At 50.1% G+C, this 19,803-nt stretch overlaps 2 protein-coding genes across 3 annotated transcripts in view; one reads left to right on the top strand and one right to left on the bottom strand.

The window, feature by feature from the left end:
* Positions 1–7,838, top strand: part of USP22 (ubiquitin specific peptidase 22) — an 88,592-nt gene extending 80,754 nt beyond the window's left edge. For both annotated transcript variants that reach the window (XM_036392299.2, XM_036392298.2), the window contains 5 exons: positions 311–437; positions 1,765–1,856; positions 3,293–3,355; positions 5,143–5,292; positions 7,227–7,838. In XM_036392299.2, the coding sequence (XP_036248192.1) occupies positions 311–437; positions 1,765–1,856; positions 3,293–3,355; positions 5,143–5,292; positions 7,227–7,269 (475 nt within the window). In that variant the 3' untranslated portion in view covers positions 7,270–7,838. The remainder of the gene's footprint in view (positions 1–310; positions 438–1,764; positions 1,857–3,292; positions 3,356–5,142; positions 5,293–7,226) is intronic.
* Positions 7,839–11,913: 4,075 nt separating this feature from the next.
* On the bottom strand, positions 11,914–16,053 carry TNFRSF13B (TNF receptor superfamily member 13B). Its single transcript, XM_036392447.1, has 4 exons — positions 15,915–16,053; positions 15,023–15,139; positions 14,350–14,550; positions 11,914–13,089 (listed from the first exon to the last, which is right to left on the bottom strand). Exons 1-4 carry the CDS (start codon positions 16,051–16,053, stop codon positions 12,815–12,817), a joined length of 732 nt encoding a protein of 243 aa, XP_036248340.1. The 3' UTR covers positions 11,914–12,814.
* Between the last annotated feature and the right edge of the window lie 3,750 nt (positions 16,054–19,803).

Raw genomic sequence — 19,803 nt, 5'->3', positions numbered from 1 at the left:
AGATCTTTCTTTGCTTTCTGTATGAAAATGAGCTGCTCTGCTGTAGGAGATGAACTGACACTGAGCTCCTTTCTCAGCCACTGATTCACTTCAGTGCAAGTCAGAGCAATGATCCATGTCACATTTGGATATCTGAGCCATGGCACTTTACATTATTCTGGTTTGATTGTAGGTTTTTCCAAAATTACATAAAACCCACTGACTCTTGTCTCTTGTGGTGCCAGTGACCCACAAGTGAAAGCGTTTCCAGCACATGTCAAAAACCATCTGATTGTTTTGTGCATTCCTTTGCTTTTCAATATTTTTTTAGGTTTACAAGGCCAGAACATCTAGGAAGCAGTGCCAAAATCAAATGTAGTGGTTGCCATAGCTACCAAGAATCTACCAAACAACTCACTATGAAGAAGTTACCCATTGTGGCCTGTTTTCATCTCAAAGTAAGTTCACAGGGGGCCAACAGAGCAAAGGATGTGATTTCCTCTCTGAGAGGATGAGCTGAATTCTTGGACATGTCTTCTGGCTTTCACTGACTAAACTTTTATGACATAAACGAATATAAAGAATATCTTGCCTTGCCAGCTAGGTTTTCTGTTAAGATAGTGTTACATTATCTCTGATGTAGCTTTGCAGTGTGTTGGGGGAGGTTAACCAGCTTGAATCTAGAGACAGGATGGAAGGCTGGTCCAAAACCTGAACCAGCACAGAAACCAATCTCCACTTACACCCCCTCATCCTACATAGTACAATTTTTACACTTTCACTGAAAGATTACCACTGTATTGAAGGAAAAGCATGGAAAAGTTCTGAGGCAAGTCAAGTGTGCTCCACTCCTTTCCTATACTTAGTTCAGTATTTGTGTTATTCCAAATGACTGAAGATTTTTTGGGAAATAAATAACTTTCCCTAAGTAATTGTGTTGTCCTGTCTATGCAAAATGCAAATTTCATTTTGTGTGTTAACGCAAGAGAGAAACACAAAAGATAAGAATTACAAAAGTCTCAGCTTTTCACATCTGGATCTGTTGCTAGGGAATTGTTACAGCATCACAATTGGAAAATAATTAACTTGAAGTGTAAATAGAGAGGAATTTCTGAGAAATGGAGAGGGAAGCTGCCTTTATATAGAAACTCATTCATCTCTTTCTGGTATTTGTTCCTGATCCAATTTAATGTTCAATGAAGGAGATGAGGAGAGGGTGATGGGTATTGCAGGCCCCTTTTGGCTGAGGGACGAGGCTTTTTTTGTTAGCATATTCCATTTTTTGCCTTAATTTGAATGGGTATTCCTGTGTAGGCTTGACTCCTATCACTTGAGATGATGGGATGGGTGGATTCAGAGTGTGAATCTGAAGGCAAATTCTGTTGTCACCAGTTCTGTGAGCCAGGGTAGGCAGCAGCCATGGGTTTGAATAGCCCTGGTGCAAATGAACACTGCTTTGGGTAAAGGCTCTGTGTGCTCTCCTTGTTTAATATATTTTTTCTTTGATGTCAGGTGGGAATAGGTTTGTATGCATAGATATCAAGGTAAATAATTAATTAATACTGTGTTAACATTGAGCCCACCAATGGTGGTTTTTTCCCCTGCGAGAAATGTGTTGTTATTTACATGGACATTCCCACAGAGCTGGTAGGAAAACTCTGGGGCTGTCCCTGCATAGTGACTGCTAATGTGCTTTCATGGTATTGTTTCTAAGCTTAGGACATTTATAAAAGAGATAAAATTTACCCTTTCTCTAAAGAAGAAACCTCTTGCCTTTGCCTGCAGCGGTTTGAACACTCAGCCAAACTGAGGCGGAAGATCACTACGTATGTCTCGTTTCCACTGGAGCTGGACATGACACCTTTCATGGCTTCCAGGTGGGTTCCCACTCCAAACCCCCCCACAGAGCTGAGCAGAACTGGTTCCCATTCACACACGTGCAGCACAAAACAGGGAGCCTTCTTGAGGGTACAGAACAGTGTCTGTGGGGACACTTCTGCCATGAGCTTCTCTGTGGAAGGTGTAGCTTGTCTAAACCCATTTTTAGATAAACTGTTCAGTTTCATGTGCCTGAAAAGGATTTATATTTAAACATTGTGATGGGGTTCTTTAATTAATGTGTGTTATGTTTCTGTTGCCTGTTCAATTTATAGACCCAGATCCATCCTGCCTTCAGATCCCTGCTTTGGTCCCATCCCCTCAGTGCCCACCCACCTGCCATCCTGTGCAGTTGGCCAGAACAGAGCCAGCCCAATCCCTAACCAGTATTCCTGAAGTTATAAAAATCCTTACTTTTTATTCCTGCACATAAGCAAATCTGGGGGTTTTTGTTTAGTACCTTCAAGTTCTGTTTAGAGAATGCTGCAAGAAGCAAAAACATAGTCCAGATTAAAATAGAAACAGCAAGACTTCTCCCACCTCCCAGGTTTGTGGAAGACGTGGCATTTATATAAATGCACCTTTATGAAAGGAATTTAATCAGCTTAATTAAAAAGTATTTGTCAGACATTCATACAAATATGCAAGAGGATATTCAGATTTAATTTATATCTGAAGCAGTGCAGAAAGCCCCAAACTGTGGTATCTCTTAACAGAGAGACTCTGTTTGATGCTGAAATTTTACTTATAATTCCAAGCTTTGCCTGCACTTCTTATTTCCCAGGAAAAAAAAGTAGATGCTTCTACCAAGAGAGAAAGAAGAGCCCTGAAGCTCTGTTAAATACTGTTATGTTAAGAATATATGGTTTATTCCAATATATTTCTGAGACTTCCTTGTTCCTCTGTGGTGAATTCTCCCTGGATAGAACAGGCTCTGCTGATGAAAGGTATCCAGCATAATGGAATAGAGATGGGATAATCAGCAGGCATAACTCAGTAGTCTGAATTTCACCAGCTAGGAAATCAACAGCATAATCCTATTGCTGCTGTCAAAACACAAAATGAATTCAGAAGTCAGAGCCAAGATGATTGACCCATTACAAGATAAAGGATTGATGTAATTAGATAATTTCCTGGGTTTCAAATACAAATATTTTCTTAACCTGTTTTGAAGCTTTTTGGATAAAACATTTGACGTAAACAGATGTGTATTTGCAGCACTGGAGCCTTGACCAGGAGGAGAAATGGTGTTTGTGATGTATCACTGCTGTGAGAGCAAATAAAGCATCTTTAGCATCCTAATCAGCCCTTTGCTGCTCAGCTGGAATAAGGACCTGGATTCAGAAAACAGGCTGTGTGTCATGTCAGAGCCATTTCCTGGGTTTGGGGAGCCACTGCTTTAAGTGACTGATTTTTGTGTGTGTGTGTGTTGCAGTAAAGAGAGCAGAATGAACGGGCAGTACCAGCAGCCGACGGATAGTCTAAACAATGATAATAAGTAAGTGGTACATTCCATGCCTCCTATTGTGAAAGGTAGTTGCCTTCTAGAAGGAGATAGTGTTGCTTTATATCCTGCAGTGCCAGTGCATTACCATATCTGACAGCACAGTAAGTCTGGAAGGTTGCAAAGCAAAGCTTCACTCACTGCAGTTCCTGCCCTTCTGTTCCAGAGCTGAGGGTGATGCCCTCAAATGGTCTGTGGGCAAAATGAAATGCTGTGGTCACAATGTTTATTACAAGGGATGGGTGTTGCCTTGAAATATTCCTCTTCCTATTGTAATGGCAAAGGGAGTTCCAGAGGACCAAAGAAAGTAATTAGAACACTGACACTCAAAGTCAGGAGTAGGTGATCCCAGTAATCCTGGGGTCTATTGGGCAGATATTGATTCCAATCAGAATAAATGATGGACTGGTGTGGGACTTGCTCAAGAATGTAAAGGGGGTGTAATTGAAACCCTTTATGGGAATAGAAATGGTCACACAAACCTTACTTGTTCAGTTAAATAAGATTACAATTTTCATTGCTGGAATCACACAAAGATGTAAAATCAAACTAACCAGGTCTTAGTGCAGGTGTCACCAGGCAGGTACCAGGCAGATGCTATGTGAGCCCAGAGCTTGAATCATTAGATGTAGGGTGTTCAGTAGTGCTAGAAAAGGTCTGAAGGTAACACAGCTGATCACTTTTGTGGTTTGCACATGCCTTAACTTGGAGAAATTGTTAAAAATTAAGCAGATTTAGGTAATGAGAGCAAAGACTTCTGGATTCCTCAGGGATCTGGGTGCCAGGGAAGAGCTGGGGCAGTGTCAGAAGGCTCCAGCTGGGACTGAAGTGTGCTGTCCATCCCAGATGGATTCAAGGGCTCCCCTAGAGAGGGTGGCTCTAAATCAGTGGCTCTGTAGGCAGTCAGTGAATAGGTGCCTTGTTGTGGCACCACTGTGTCAAAGAGTTCTGTGAATTTTCAACCTGAGTAGGACAATATCAAGTGAGATTAGAGAGATTATTTTACCATTGTGTAGCTGTGCTTGTGTCACACACAAAGTGTGAGGGCAGCATTTTATAAAAGAGTTAAAGAGAGTGAAAAATGCTTGAAAAAGAGCCACTAGTGTATTTAAGACTGGAAACAAAATCTTACCTTAGAACAAAAGAGCCAAAGACTTCAGTCTTGCACTTTTAAAAAAAGAGAAGGGAAAAAAAAAAGAGAGCAACTTGCTTATCAGTATCTTTTTTGGAACAGAGGTAGGCCTGCAAGTTTTCAGGCAAATGCACAGCAGCATCTGAGAGCTGGAAGTTGAGGCTGAATATATTATTTCAAAATAAGTATGGGCTTTGCAGATTAAGGGCAGTTAATCAGTTCAGCAGTTTATCATTAGAAATATCTAAGATTACCTCCTTCCCATACCTCAGATGCATTTTTTCTGGTTCACTAGAGTAAATCAGGAAAGTAGAAGGTCAGACTGGATAATCAGTGTTTCTCTTCAGGAATGCACCAATATTGATCTATTTTAGAAGCAAATTTGGTAGCCACTATTGGTAAAGCTGACAGTGATCACCAGACTGAAGAGTTGCAAAAATAGCAAGACAGGAAAAGAGAAATTTTTCTTTTTTTTTTTCCCTGGGCAAGGCCACCCTCTTCCCAGCTAGTGTTAGAGCTGGTATTTTACTGATGGATCAGATCCTTCCCCATTGTTACATGTGCTTATGAACAAAAGTTTCTGCCTGTGTGAAATGTGTGTTCTTTCCCCCTTTGGATGCACATATTGATGGTCTGTTTCCTGTCCCAGGTATTCCTTGTTTGCAGTAGTTAATCACCAGGGAACCTTGGAGAGTGGGCACTATACCAGCTTCATCAGGCAGCACAAGGACCAGTGGTTCAAGTGTGATGATGCCATTATCACCAAGGCAAGCATTAAGGATGTGCTAGACAGTGAAGGGTAAGTGGTCCCCTGGGAAGGGGAAAGGAAGGCAAACTTTGACCCTTGTTGGATTTTCCTTACTTTAAAAAAACCCTTTTAATCATAGAGAAGGATAATTTCTCTCTTGAATATCGCCTGTAATGCTCAGTGCTTCAGCATGGAGACTGCACAGTTCCATTTATCCATGATTGCTTTACAACCCTGGATTTGCTGAAGGAAAGGAAGGGGAAGGACAAGGGACATCAGGTGACTGCAGTGTCTGGAACTGCTGCTCATGTCCAAACTCCTGCTAATGGAAGGGATTCTGAAAACCAAAGTGATGTGATCACCCAGTTCAGGAGCAGTGCTTACCTCTGTGACACAATCCAGTCTGTGCCTGCAGAACCTTTGGATTATGATGAGTGTAAAAGATTGGATGAAAATCCATTAAGGAAGTGCTGTGACCCAGAATAGCAAGGCTCTATGGGAGGCAGGTAGAGAACATGAGCTGTTTCTTAGCTCATGGCTTTAAATTAATCTCAGATTGACATTATGGCTTCTGATATTTATATTACACAAGCTTTGGGAGGACAGAGCAGAATCTTTCAAGGAAGCACCATGGTGTTCCTCATTTGAGGGAAGCACTGGGGACTGGTGTATGTTCCAAGAAAAAAGCAACTTAAAATCTAAAGTCTTTATTTTGCATTTTCCACTATGGACTTGGTACTGCAGAGATAAGTCTTTACCATTCCTGTTTTAATTATTCATGACATTTTTGAGAATTGCTGCAGGCACAATGTTCAGGTTGTAATTTTTTTTAATAGATTTTCCCATTTTTCCTTTTTTTTAAACTTCAATCGGGAAGTAAAAACAGAAATCTATAATACCTGAATTTTAGTGTTAAATGACTTGACAGGGAACTTCTGCTTTGAGGTGAGAAGAGAAATGAGTTTGTTGTAATTCAGTAACACCTGCCTGGTGCTCAGGTGGGGTTATGCCCATGGAAGAACCTGCCAGAGGCAAGGAGGAGAGGATGTACAACACAGCTATTGCCCATGAAGGCTGGTTGGAGCTTTGATGCATTTCCCTGGTTCAGATAAAGGCTGACACAGTAGCTCTGCATCTTGTGAGGGAATCCATAGGGCTTGGATGGAATTATAACAATTGGACCATCTCAGAAGTGCTCTGAGGCTGTGTCAGGGTGGGTAAGGGTTGTGTGGAGATCAGTTCCCCTGTTCTGTGTGACTGCTGAGGGGCTGGGCTCCCTGCTGTACCAGTACACACACAGCACTTGGGGTCAGGAGGAACTTCATCCTTTAAAACACCAGATTTGAGTGCAGACTGACACATCAGTTATTTGACTGGGACATGAGTGTTCACCCACATGGCTGCTGCTTCATTTTGCTTCTGTTCCAGTAAATGGGAGGCAGTTTGCAGTAATCCTGATCTGATCTCTGGTAGGGTGACTCTGAAGCAACAGCTGTACCTTAAAGCACCTTTATTTTGTGTCACATTAGTGTTAAATGGTTGCTGCCTGTCTGGCCACCAACAGAATCCAATCTTCCAGAGTTTTCAGGTCCTGAGTAGATTTTACAAGGTTTGACTCTTCCATAGAATCATAGAATGGCCTGGCTAAGAAAAGACTTAAATCTCATCTCACTCCAACCCCCTGCCATGGGCAGGGACACCTTTCACTATCCCAGGTTGCTCCAAGCCCTGTCCCTGGCCTTGAACACTTCCAGGGATGGGGCATCCATGGGATTCCTCTTTGGTGTACAGCTGTTCAGTTCCCTGAGTTGCTGGTAAAATTATGTCAGCTGGCTTCCCTCCTTCTCATCCCTGCTTAGTGTCCCTGGAATCGCCTCAAATTGAAAAGAAAACCAAAATTAACAGCCCTCATGTCTTATGGTTGCATCAATAGAAACTCATCTGCTTTGGCACAGAACTGCCACTGTCCCTCTGCTCTCTTGCAGATATTTGCTGTTCTATCACAAACAGTTCCTGGAGTATGAATAGCCTTATCCAGCAGCTTGTCAGATGTAAACAAGGAAGAAACAACTCAAGCCTTCTGAATCGACACACAAACCTACCTGAAATGAAAAGACCCATTACAAACCAACTCGCACTGAGCTGTAACAGGACCTACTTGACACTGACTCACAGCCTGGAGAGTGAGAAATGAACAATGTCCAACGTGTGTGCAGTCCCACGAGGACAGAAAGGGGGAAAAGAGGCTGCAGTCAGTCACTTAACAGAGGAAATATAAAATGAAAGGAATGCTCTGGGTGGGGGAAATGGGAGCAGAGGAGTCCGGGCACTGGTACATCTCCTGTGTTCCTCCAAAAATGTGTGTGGGAAGGCAAAGGATTCTACCCTCATCTCCATAAAGCATCTTCTCCATTTGGTGCTTCAGCTCCAACGACCAATCATATAACAGTTAAAATTAAAAATCCAAACCCATTTTTTTATGCATATGGGTCTGAAAGCAGTAGAGTGGAGGAGGAGGGGATGAGACAACTAAAGGACTTTGCAAGTATCTTTTTATTTGTGAATTTTAGTTATTAAATAAATACAGTATGAAACTATTAGGCTCTTTTTTTTCCAACAACCATAAAAGAAATCCTGGATTGTGGGACTGAAGCTGCAGTACTCAGACAGGTTTTCAAGCATGCCTGCTTGCACAGGTAATGTTCAATGCCATCGGACTGCTCATCCAAAAGCATCAGCACAGATTCTGTTGTTTGAGCCCTTTTTTGTTTTGTTTTCTATAAATAGCTATTTTCTTAATTTTTTCCTTTTATTCCCTTTTTTCACGAGAATGAAATTCATAAATGCAACCATCAGTAAAAATGAATGAATTGGTGTGTTTATACTGTAAGAGTGGTCTTGGTTCTTTTTGGTTTTGTTTTGTTGGTTTTTTTTTTTTAATCCTGTGAATAAGTTTGAATTTCTCAAAAGCGCTTATTTTGTTGTTGCTGGCTTTGGTTTGGTTTTTTATCCCCCCTGCTGCTTTCCAAAGGTGGATTTATATATATCTGACACTTGAGAGAACCTCAGTGGTGAAAAATGTACCATCTGTTGGGAATGGTCGCTGCCGGGGCAGCTTTGAGCGATGGATCTGCTGCTATTGAGCCCTTCTGCAGTGCTCTAAGTAAACAACACATTTTCCTGGTATGTGCTAGGCTGGTATTGGTTCCTTGTATCCTCCCACATGGATTAACTCTTCACGTGCTCTTCTCCTCTTGCAGTGGCACAGTCTGTGTGTTGGAGTTCTCAGCTCAGCTCTGGGGCCTTTGCTGCCCCTCTCTTGCTGTGGGGAGGTTCCAGCAGGAGCTGCTCGTGCTGGATCTCACTCTCAGGAGCTTGGGCTAGGGGTGGAATCACAGCCTGGGAGAGGAAACCTTCAGAACAGAGCTAAGAGCAAAACCAGCTTTGTTCTCCCATGTGGAGAGGGTGAAGTGTCAGCTGGGCACTGTGTGAATTGCTGCCACACCAAAAGTCACAGAATGGTTTGGGTTGGATTTTCAGGATCATCTTGTTCCGGCTCCTGCCATGGGCAAGGACACCTTCCACATTCCCAGGTTGCTCCAAGCCCCATCCACCTGGCCTTGGACACTTCCAGGGGCAGCCACAGCTGCTCTGATCTTTAATCTCTGCATAAACCCCCAGCCAGGCATTCCTCAGCTTTGCCAGTGTGGAAAGGCAGGGAGGGATCTAAGCCTTTCATTCTGTGCTCCAGGAATGAGGTACAGGTGTCTAACACAGTCTGATATACCGAAAAAACCCAGGAAAATAAGGAAATTGAGTGTTTGGGTTTAAATGCCCATCTTACAGGAGCAGACTGGAGCAGTACGAGGAGGTTTTGTTCCTCTGTGACAGGGCACGGAGGAGGAAAGGACAAATGGAACATCTCGAGCCAGACCCAGGAGCTTGGGTGTGGTGCGGGGGTGCCCCGGCGCTGCCGAGACCATCGCGTTCCCTTGCCTGTGTGACAATTTAATTTCCATTTGTGCTCGGTGCCGCCCGCTTTGAGCCGAGCATTCCTGAGCAGGAGCCGCAGGAGAGGGGCCCCTCCTTCCCCGAGCGAGCGCGGCACCGTGCGGACGCTTTCCGTGCTGGTTAATAATGCAGCAGCTTGCGGAGGAAGGCAGCGACGAGCCAGCCCTCATCATCCCCAGCGCTGCTGCACCGCATCCCGGCCGGACCGGGACTGCCACCCCGCGGCGGCCGACGGTGAGCGTGATGAGGATGATGAGGATGATGAGGGTGAGGATGACTCCGGCGCTGCCTTCGCTTTGTGGCGCCGAGCTCTGAGCCTTTGGCTGCCCTTTTAATGAATTCTCTTTTCCACAGCACACGCTCAGCCGGCGGAGCTGCTGCAGCCGGCTTTGTTAAGCCTTCGGGAACAAATTGTTTAGGGACGAGGCAGCCGTATAAATCACCCTTAATTTTTCCTCCCCGCCCATCTGGTGGAGAGGCTTCTGCTCTGTGCGGCTGCACCGGCGCAGATGGTTCTCGGGGGGAGCTTTCAAGGCTCTCTTTCTGGTTTCAAAAGCAGAATTCTTAGGGTATTAAAAGGTCTATTATTCTTTTCTTCCCCCCTCTCCCCCCTGCCAGCCCAGCCCCCGTGTCCCTGCCCGAATCACACCAGGTTCTATTTCCAGCAGCAGTAAATCCACGCCGGTTCCGAGAGGAGGGGGCAGCATTTTCCCTTTTCCTATAAAAATGGGAGAGCAGCTGCTGGCGTTGGAGCAGCGCTGCCCCTCCTGCTGCTTTCTCTCTCACACACAGCCCCTCTCTCCCCTTCAGCCCTGCAGCTCCTGCACTGAATCATTCCTGGGAGGTTCCTCCGTGGAACTCCCTCAGCATCGCCTGTAGGAAAACGCTGGAACAGCCCAAGGGAGGGTGAGCAAAGGCTCCCTGACGTGCTGACAGCCAGCAGTGACAGCTCCTCAGCCGGGGGAGCACTTTGGGCTTGACTTGTTTATTTTGAGGCACATTTTCTATCGGCACAGCCGGGTCTGTTGGGAGGAGGCATTTGCAGAAATGACTGGAAACAAAGAGTGGTGCAGCCATGCAGGCTCACGGTGGGGTGTGTTCTGATACCTGCCAGCAGTGAACACAGCTCTACAGGGGACACAAAAATAGCCAGAAAGTGCTTTTAGCTACATTTTCATGTCCCTCAGCCTCTGGAGTAGGGATAAAGCTTTGCCTGATGCTGGTGCCTGATGGAAAAAGCAGAAATGTGAGAATTGGTTAAACCCTGGGCAGGGGATCCTGCTCAGAATCAGCGTCCTTAATTCCCAATGTGGTTGGACTTGTCCCATCTGGAATTGCTGGGACTGATGTCTCCAGGTATGATCCTTCAGAGCTGCTGGCCAGTGGCTGTAAAATGCCAAAATTCACTGATTCCTCTTGGTTCTCCAGCTAAGGGTGTTTGTTGTTTTCCTGCTAATTTGTTCAAGTTGCTCTCTGTTACCTTTTCTGTGCTGATAATTGCAGTTACATTCCCACAAGGAGGGGGCTGAGGGATCTTCCCCTCTTGTGTCTGGGCAGGACTTGGCCTCTGATGAGTGTTTTCCCCAATTTTTGAGACACCCCACAGTGACAGGAGGAGCAGCCCTGTCCCAGCCCTGGCTTTGCCTGGGTGTGAGGTGAGTGACCTCCTGAGCCAGCTGGGGCTCCTGGGGCCACACAGGGTGAGCTCCTGCTCTCACTAGCACAGGCATGGCCCTAAAATCCTTCTCATTTGAATAATTGATGCCTCTTGATCCTCCAGGGATGCCCTAATTGCAACACTGGTGGCAATAGTGTTCACTAATTCTGTCCTGTTTTTAAATAAGGTTCTGAATCTCTGTGTAAATGCCATGGCCAGGGGTTCCTGGAGGTGCCACCTGAAGATCTGTAGGGCACCAGAGCTGGACTGGATCCACGTGTCCCCAGGAGCTCCCTGCTGGAAGGGGCAGCCTGGGGAGGCCCTGGCTGCTGCTGAAGGTTTTCCTTCTCCTGAATTCCCTGCTGGGAAGTTTGGGCAGAGGGGGCACAGAGCTGGGGGCATTGCCAGCCCTGGTGCCAGGGGAGATGTGCTGGTGCTGCCCCAAGGTAAGTGCAAAACCTTCACCTGGAGCAGTGGAGCATCCAAAAATGGGATGTGGAGCTGTGGAGCGAGTCCAGAGAGCTGCTCCAAGGGCTGGAGCAGCCATGGAGCCAGGCTGGGACAGCTGGGGGTGCTCACCTGGAGAGGAAAAGGCTCCAGGGAGAGCTCAGAGCCCCTTGCAGAGCCTAAAGGGGCTCCAGGAGAGCTGGAGACTGTGGGAGCTGAGGCAGCAGGAAACCACAGAGCTGAGAGCAGGAGAGCAGAGGGCCCTGGAGCAGATTCCCCAGGAGGGAGCCGAGGCTGGGGAAGGCGCTGATGTGAGAGGGGAGGCCAAGAGGGTCTCCAGGTGTGCTGGGACGTAGAGAAGGTCTGGATGTTGTGAGGCCCTTGGACTGTGGGAGGTGAGCAGAGTGAGAGGCAGCTCAACCTCCCAGGTGATGCCTTTGTTAATGATAAGGAAGTATTTATATTTAAAGGAAAGTGTAATATAGAAGGGGTAGAATCTGTTATAACTCTGCTCATGTTTTCTCCGGGTGTCTGCTTTCCCAGCACCAGGGTGTGCATATGTTGAATTACATTTATTCTTTCAAGTTTAAAGCTCTAGTTTAAGACAGTGGAGGGGATGAGCTCCTACCAGGAGTGATTCCTTGAAAAAAAAGAAAAATTCCTACAGTCTCCTTTAGTGGAAATGAGAACTTCAAATTACACATTGAAACCCCTATTTTTCCGTGATAGCTTTCAAAGCCAAGTTAGATAAAAATATTCTCTCAAAGCAGCTTTATCTCCAGCTGATTCCCCACTTTTACCAGCTCTTCAGAATAACCCAGGTCAGATATACATAAATCCAGTTTTCTAGAAAGTTCTCAGCCTTGGATGAATTTTCATATTTAAACCCAGTTCCATTGAGGGTTATGGTGCCTGTCCCAGCTCCTCATGGGCAGCATCGTGTCCTGGTCCTGAGGCAAAGCCTCACCATCACCCATGGCAGTGCTGGAAGCTGGCACTGGAGCTTCCCACACTGGCTCCTTATCAATTTCACCAGTAAATCCTTGGACCCAATTCCACATTTGAGAGGTTTACAGCTGTGGTGAACATTGTTCTGATTGATGAAGGAATCTCCAGGCAGGGAGAGGAGAGCAGGGATCCTTTGCAGGGATGGTGGTGGTGGAACCAGGAGGAAAAGCCCCTATGAGATGTCCCCAAGGGCTGGGATGCACCCAGGTCAAGCTGGAGGATGAAGTCAGATGCTGCTATATGGGAAGTGACTTCTTTCACTGGGAGTGCACAAGAATAATGGGAATTTGGTTTCCTGAGTGGAAGCAAACAGCTCTGTGCAACCTCCAGCCCTGTCTGTGTCCTGCAGCCCGGGCTGGGCAGAGGCTGTTCCAGAGGGTGAAGCAGCTTTGGTTTGGGGGCAGGGAGAGCATCCCTCCACTGTGATCCCGTGCTGGAACCCCTGTGTGGTCACACCATGGGTGTCTTCTCCTGGGCAGGAGAGCAGATGATCTTGAAGTGCCCGTCCTCAGGGCTGGGGAGGGCCCCGGCGCTGCCCGTGCTGCAGATCCCAGAGAAGGAGGGAGCAGCCCTTTCCCCAGGCTGGCCGGAGCTGCTGGGGCAGGGTTTGGTCTCTTGTACAGCAGAGCCATGTCCAGGGAAGCAGAAGCCACAGGTTTCCACTGGCTCTGGGATTCTGATGCTGGTGAATCCCTCAGCAACACTGCCGGCTTCCACCAGCCCATCTGTAAATAAACTGCATCAGCTGAGGGGCCCAGGAGCAGCTTTCACCTGGGAATGCTCTGGAGTGCTGCCCTAGAGCCTGTGAAAAGCTGCTCCTGGACCTGGAGAGGACACCCAGCTCCAGCATGGACTCACTGCACCACCCAGAACACCCAGAGAATCTCTCCAAACCTGGTGGCTTATCTTAAAAATGACCCTTTGATCCCTGTGTGCTTCAGCAAAGCAGTCAGGAATGGCCTGAGGGACAGTCCCTGGAGTGACTCCAGGTGTCCCATGGGCTCATGGGGTCTTCTGTGATTTTTGACATTAATGGCTTTGAGGTGGATGTATGTAAACATGGGTGTGTGTCATGTGTGTGCAGAAACAGGTAAGTAGGCATTTTTTTCTTTGGAAAGGCAGCAGAGAAGAAAAGGAGGAAGAATGAAACCACCTTTTCCATGTTGAATTGTTCCACGTTATCCTTTCTCTTTTTCTTCCTAACACAAGGACTTGTGAAGCCCCTCTGGCTGCAGAACTAAAACTGGGGTTTTGTGGGACAGGTGTTCATTTTGGAAGAGGGTTGGCTTTTGTTTTCAGGTGTTCATTTGGAAGAGGGTTGGCTTTGTTTCTGGTGTTCATTTTGGAAGAGGGCTGGCTTTAGTCCCCTCAGCCTCTGGATGGAGACGGGAGAGGTGCAGCAGCTCCAAGAGGGAAGCTGTGCCTGGGGAGGGAGTGACTGAGTGGTCAGGGCGGAGAATCGGGCACAGGGCTCCAGTCCTGCTCCTCTTCCAGGCTCACTCTCATTGTTTTTGCTTTTTCTCCCTCCCCTTTAGGAAACAGCTTGTCACAGACATCTTTTATGGAAAATCCTTTCTTAGGATTTTTCCTCCTGAGAAGCTGAGAGGCCTCAGGAACAAAATGCAAACAATGGTTATCTGCTGCTGTGGAACGCAACAGGTGCATCTGGGTTGGTCTCATGGGGTTGTTTCTAATTAATGGTCAATCACAGCCCAGCTGGCTCGGACAGAGAGTCTGAGCCACAAACCTTTGTTATCATTCTTTCCTATTCTATTCTTAGCCAGCCTTCTGATGAAATCCTTTCTTCTATTCTTTTGGTATAGTTTTAATGTAATATATATAATAAAATAATAAATCAAGCCTTCTGAAACATGGAGTCAGACCCTCATCCTCAGGCCCCTGTGAACACGGTCACAAACAGCTCTGCTTTCTTCTGTCAGCCCCAGCCTGCCCCCCGAGCTCCCCCGTGTCCCGGTGTCACCCACCTTTGGCAGGGTCCTCCCTGCAGTGGCAGGGGGCAGCGCTGGGCTGGCAGGAGCCGGGCTCTCCCCTCCTGCGCAGGTGGCTCCAGCCCAGGAGCAGGGAGCAGCCCAGGCTGGCGAGGCAGAGCCCCAGCAGCAGCCACAGCGCCAGCCACGGCTCCTGCTCCGCGCACGGCTCCGGCTCCAGCACGGCCGCGGGCGTGGCTGCGGGCGGACAGACAGACAGACAGGGCGGCTCAGACACCTCTGGGGAGCCTTTCTGGCAGGGAAGGGGCTGCTAGAGCTGTGCCCTGCGCTGGGAAGGAGTTTGGGAGCAGCTCTGTCTGCGTCCCCTCTGTCCCCTGGCACTTCTCCATGGTGAGGTGGAGGAGATCCCTTCCCACATCCCATTCGCACCCTCCCACATCTTCAGGTGGGTGCAGGACCCCAACCCCAGTGTAGGACTTGGGGATCTTGGGGCTCTCCCCTCCTGCTGCCCCTCCCTGGGGCAGCTCAGCCGGGTGGGACCCACGGCTGCCAACTCCCCCCTGCCCTGGGAGCTGCCCAGCCTCTGAACACCAGCACAGGCAGGGGAAGGCCAGGGTAGGATGGAGGAAATGGGAAATGGGCCCTGGCTGCTTTCCCCAGCCCGAGTCCCAGGACAAAGGGGGGTTCTGGTGCCCCTTCCCCAACTCACGCTCGCAGGACGGGGCACATTCCTGGGGGTGCTGCCCACACACCGAGCTGCACCTGATGCATCTCTTCACCAGATCATCGTAGTAAAATCCCGGTCTCTTGTTGCAGTCCATGGACTCTGGGGAAGGAGAGGGGAGGGAGATGATCACGGTGTCCTCAGCTCATCCCCCCACCCCAATGCACGGCAGGACGAGCCCAGGTCGCTGCTCTGGCAGCTCAGGGGGGCCCTGCCTGCTCCCCATGGCCCTGCGGGGCTGCCAGGGGCACGGACCCGGGATTTGGGGTGCAGAGCTGGGCAAAGGCCTCTGCTGGCAGCTGAGGGGAGGGGATGGGCTCACCCAGCTTGCACAGCTCCTTGGGACACACCAAAACCTGCCTCAGGATGCCAGGAACGGCATCTCCTGTCCTCAAGGAGGAGATGTTCACCTGTGGCTGCTGAATCAGCCCTGGATGGGTGAAGCCATCTCAGCCTGTGACTCCAGGAAGGGTGCTGGCACAGGGCTGGGCACCAAAGTTCATTTGTCCCTTGTCCTCCTCCCCAGGTGTTTTCAGGACACCTCAGGGCCTGTCCCAGGCCAGGGGTTTGTCATTATCCACATCCCTGCCTTTGGAGGGTGGAATAGGGAATTCCCCAATAGGGAACAGGAATGCAGGAGTGCCGGTGCAGCCTGGTGACCCCAGAAGGGAGCAGAGATGCAGGCCCCTGGTCCTGAGCTGTTGCCAGCCCCAGCCCATGCCTGGGGAGCTGTCACATCCCCCTGTGCATTTGGCCTGAAGCTCTGCAAGGCTGAGCTGGCTCTGAGCCTGCCCTGGGGCTCATCCCAGGCTCTGATCCTCCCTCCCAGCTTGGCCCCATCCCTGACCCTCCCATGCAGGGGCAGCCCAGCACTCACCACACACAGCATCACACTTCCTGGCCAGGGACTGCCTGCAGGCCAGGCTGCAGGGGATGCACTGGGAAACGAGGGTGTCCCAGTACTCCTGGTCAGTGCAGTTCCTCATGGCATCCTGCCCCGCTCGTGGCCCATCCATGGCTGCAGAGAGACACAGCGGGGTGTGGAGTGGCCACCACAGGGAGCTCTGCAGCCACCTCATCCCTTTCTGGGGCTGGGACCCTGGCAGGGGGATCCTGGCTGTCCCTCAGGCCTCTCTGGTGCCAGGCTTGAGCAGGAGCACACAGCCAAATCTGCTTTTCAAGCTCTGTGTGTGTCCTGTGCCAGTCCCAGGGGACACACAGAGAGCCCACCCTGGCCTGGAGGTGGCCCTGAGCTGTGCCCTGGGGGTCTGGGGGTCCCTGCACCTGCCAGAGGGAGCACTGGGGACTATTCCTGTCCTTACAGGCTTTTCTGAAAGTACCAAAACCACCACCTTGTGTGTCATTCCTGCCCTTTCTCTTGGGTGTTCTGGTGTCATAGTGAAACCAGGCTGATGTGTAAGACATCTCAGAACAGAAGAAGGAGGGAAATATCCCCAGGAGACTTTAGGCACCAGTTTAACCAGTGCCAGCTGGAGGTGGACGTGCTCTTGTCCCTGTCACGGGCTGCTTGTCCCATCCTCTGCTGCCCCAGTGCTCCCAGTGCCCTTGTGCACTGGATGTGATGCCAGAGGCATAGGAGCAGCTCTCAGCAGCATAAAAACCATCCAGAGCTCACATTTAGAAGCATTGGCTGGCTGATAACAGCTCCTGTGCTGTGCCACATGCAGGGGCTGCAGCTGCAGGAAGCTCAAACCCAGCAGGAGGGGGCAGTGGTGGCCATGAGCCCTTTGCAGCCTGAGAGGGCCCCGAGAGCCTCATCCCTCCCCAGAGCCCTCCTGGAGCTGCAGCTCTTTCCTGCAGGGTGGGAGATGCTGGTGCTGATGGGCCCCAAGGGCTCAAAGCTTCCCCAAGCTGCAGAGTCAGCTCTGCGTGCCCAAAGGCTGAGCTGCTGCTTTGGCAGAGCCAAAACTTGGATTTTTATAGAGAAAATCCCCTGTGCTCCTCCAGGATCTCTCCTCTCTCTCCAGGACTGAGATTGGGCACTTTGCTCATCTGTCCTGCCCAGCCAGAACCTTCCCTGCAGGATGGGCTGGGTCCTGCCTGGGGCAGCACAAGAGAAACCCCCCCATTCCCAGGGAAAAATCCTCTCTGCACTGGGATGCTGCCCTGACACTCCCAGCTGTTCAATTAACATTGCCATAAAATTAAATAATGACTTTCTGTGGAGCCTCTCTCTGCCCTCTACCCCAGAGAGAGGCTCAGGCCACTGCTCTCCTCAGGTGCTCTGGGACCAAACCTGGGCTTTGCACCCAGAGGAGCCCCCAGGGCTGGCAGGGGATGGCAGGGGGCTGAGCCACCCTTGGCCTGGGTTGGGGTTTCCCATGGGATAAGTGATGGGAGGCAGACCTGGGGCTGTGCTAAAGCTGAGGGGCTGCAGCCTGGGCACCTCCCAGGTGCTGCAAGGACACCTCCAAGGAGATGTTTGGTCTCTTCTAGGACAGACCTTCCCCTCCCTGGGGAGTCCCAAGGTACATGTGGTGCTCCTCAGCTCTCAGCCATGGATTTTCCAGCAGAGCCAGGTGAGTCTTTCCCTCTGCCTCTCAACCACCAGGACCCTCTGAATTCCCCCACAGACCCCTCATGCAAAGCTTTAAGCAACCCCAGGACAGGGGGGAATGGCTTTTAGCTGAAGGAGGGTAGATTGAGATAAGTTATCAGGAAAAATTCTTCCCAGTGAGGGTGGGGAGGCCCTGGCACAGATTCCCAGAGAAGCTGTGGCTGCCCCATGCCTGGAAGTGTCCAAAGCCAGGTTGGACAGGGCTGGGAGCCGCCTGGGACAGTGGAAGGTGTCCCCTGCCATGGCAGGGGGGTGGGACTGGATGAGAATTCAGCTCCCCACCGACTCAAACCATTCTGTGCTTGCCCCTCCTGCCCCACAGCAGGGTGGGAGCTCTGAGCAGAGCCTCCCCTCCCTGCTGGCCCTGGGAGCGTGCCCAGCCCCTGCCCTCAGCCCAAAGCCCTCAGCCCACCCCAGAGCCCCTCCATGGGTCACTCACATCTGGCTCTCCAGCAGTGGCTACTCCCCCTGGGCTCCAGCCATGGCCCCTGGAGCTGCAGCACTGAGCCCTGCCTGGCCCAGGGTTATTATTAGAGAGATTTGGTTAATGCCTGGCTCTGCATTTCCTGGGGCTTCCCCCTGTCCCTTCCATGCAAATTGGCTGCACACTCAGAGCCCTGCATTGGCTCCCGGGTCCCTGGGCTGCTGGGGACAGCGTGGGGGACACTGAGGGCTGATGTGTCACCAGCACCAGGGCCAGGTGTCCTGGGCCAGGTGGGCACATTTCAGAGGGCCCTGGTGGAGTGGGAGCTCTCAGCACCTGCTCTTGCAGCAGAATCCCAGAATCACAAGGGTTGGAAAAGCCCTCTCAGACTGAGCCCAGCCATGTCCACCCAGCACTGCCACGCTCACTGAAGAGCCACGTCCCCAAGTGCCACCCTGAAACACCTTTCAAATCCCTCCAGGGGTGGTTCCACCGCTGCAGCCTGTGCCAGGGGGGTGTTTCCTTCAGGGAAAGTGTTTCACCCTGCCAGGAAAGGTGTTTTACCCTGCCAGGACCAAGCACTGCTGGGAGCACCCATCCTCCCCATGTCCCCAGCATGGTCAGCACAAGCCATGTCCTGTCCCCTGCTCACAACTCACAGAACGTGTGAGTTGCCTTAAACACTGATTTTTTTTTTTTTTTGGTGAGTTACCTTAAACACTGATTTTTTATTATTTTTTTCCTTTTTTTTTCTTTTTTTTAGTGAGGCATCCTAAACACTGATTTTCTCAGGTGCCTCCATATCTGGGAGGCAGGAGGGCTGTGCCATGCCCTGCATGGGCAGCTGAGTCCTGGCTGGGCTGGGGGCACAGAGCATTAATAACTCATTAATAGCACATTAACGACTCATTAATAGCACATTAATAACTCATTAATAGCACATTAATAGCACCTCTTGTTTTCACAGAGGCAAAGAGCCACCTCTGCCCTGCTGGCAGCCTCCAGAGGTTTGTCCCTGCTCCTGCAGGGATGCTGGGCATGGTTTGGCAGCACACGAGGTGCTGGCACAGCCGTGACTCAGCTCAGCCCAGAGGGACCTTTCTGCAGAAGCAGCTGAAGGAGGAAGGAAGCAGCAATACCTGTTACTAAAAGCATTCGTGGAGCAGCACCAAGGGTTCCTCTGTTTGGTTCAAAAGCTCCTGATTTGTGCTTGCCACGTGGAGCTGGAGAGGCCAGAGGATGTTTTGCTGCCGTGTCCATAGCAGGGACCCTGGAGGCTGATCCTGCTCAGGGGGAGCAGAGCCCAGAGGAACCCAGCACCTCGTGTTTGGATGTGGCCCATGAGATCCCAGATCCTGAGGGAGGGTGGGAAGCGGCTCTGGCACCATCCAGAGCACCTCAGGGCTTGGAGCAAGGACCAGCAGAGGAGGCACCACGGCCACGGGGACACTGCCACACCACCACATGTCATGTATCTGGCACAGAGGATGAGATCACTGCTGTGCTGAGCCTCCCCCTGGGAGGGAAATCACGATTTTGGCATTGCCTGAGCTGGGTGAGTGTGGCAGAGCAGGAGATGGCCCTGCAGAGGTGGCCCCAGCCCACTGCTCTCGGGGTTTTGCAGGGGAAACTCACCTCTGTAAATAGCACCAGAGACTCGCAGTTTCCACCCTGGTGAGCCCTCGAGAGGGAAGTGAGAAGCACTTGGGGGTGGTTTGTCCCTCCTCGCTGAGCAGGGAGCAGGCAGTGTGCTTTCAGCTGTAC

Source organism: Molothrus ater, chromosome 16, assembly GCF_012460135.2.
Source record: "Molothrus ater isolate BHLD 08-10-18 breed brown headed cowbird chromosome 16, BPBGC_Mater_1.1, whole genome shotgun sequence".
NCBI lineage: Eukaryota > Metazoa > Chordata > Aves > Passeriformes > Icteridae > Molothrus > Molothrus ater.
The sequence above is the reverse complement of the archived record's forward strand: the minus strand, read 5'-3'. Positions and strand labels throughout refer to the sequence as shown.

What these genes read in the sequence shown, in the direction of transcription:
- TNFRSF13B (XM_036392447.1), bottom strand. Translation starts at nt 16,053, where the DNA reads ATGGATGGGCCACGAGCGGGGCAGGATGCCATGAGGAACTGCACTGAC. An exon ending in GAAGTGTGATGCTGTGTGTG is followed by an intron (nt 15,140 to 15,914) that starts GTGAGTGCTGGG and finishes CTCCTTCCCCAG; the next exon opens with AGTCCATGGACTGCAACAAG. An exon ending in ATGTGCCCCGTCCTGCGAGC is followed by an intron (nt 14,551 to 15,022) that starts GTGAGTTGGGGA and finishes GTCCGCCCGCAG; the next exon opens with CCACGCCCGCGGCCGTGCTG.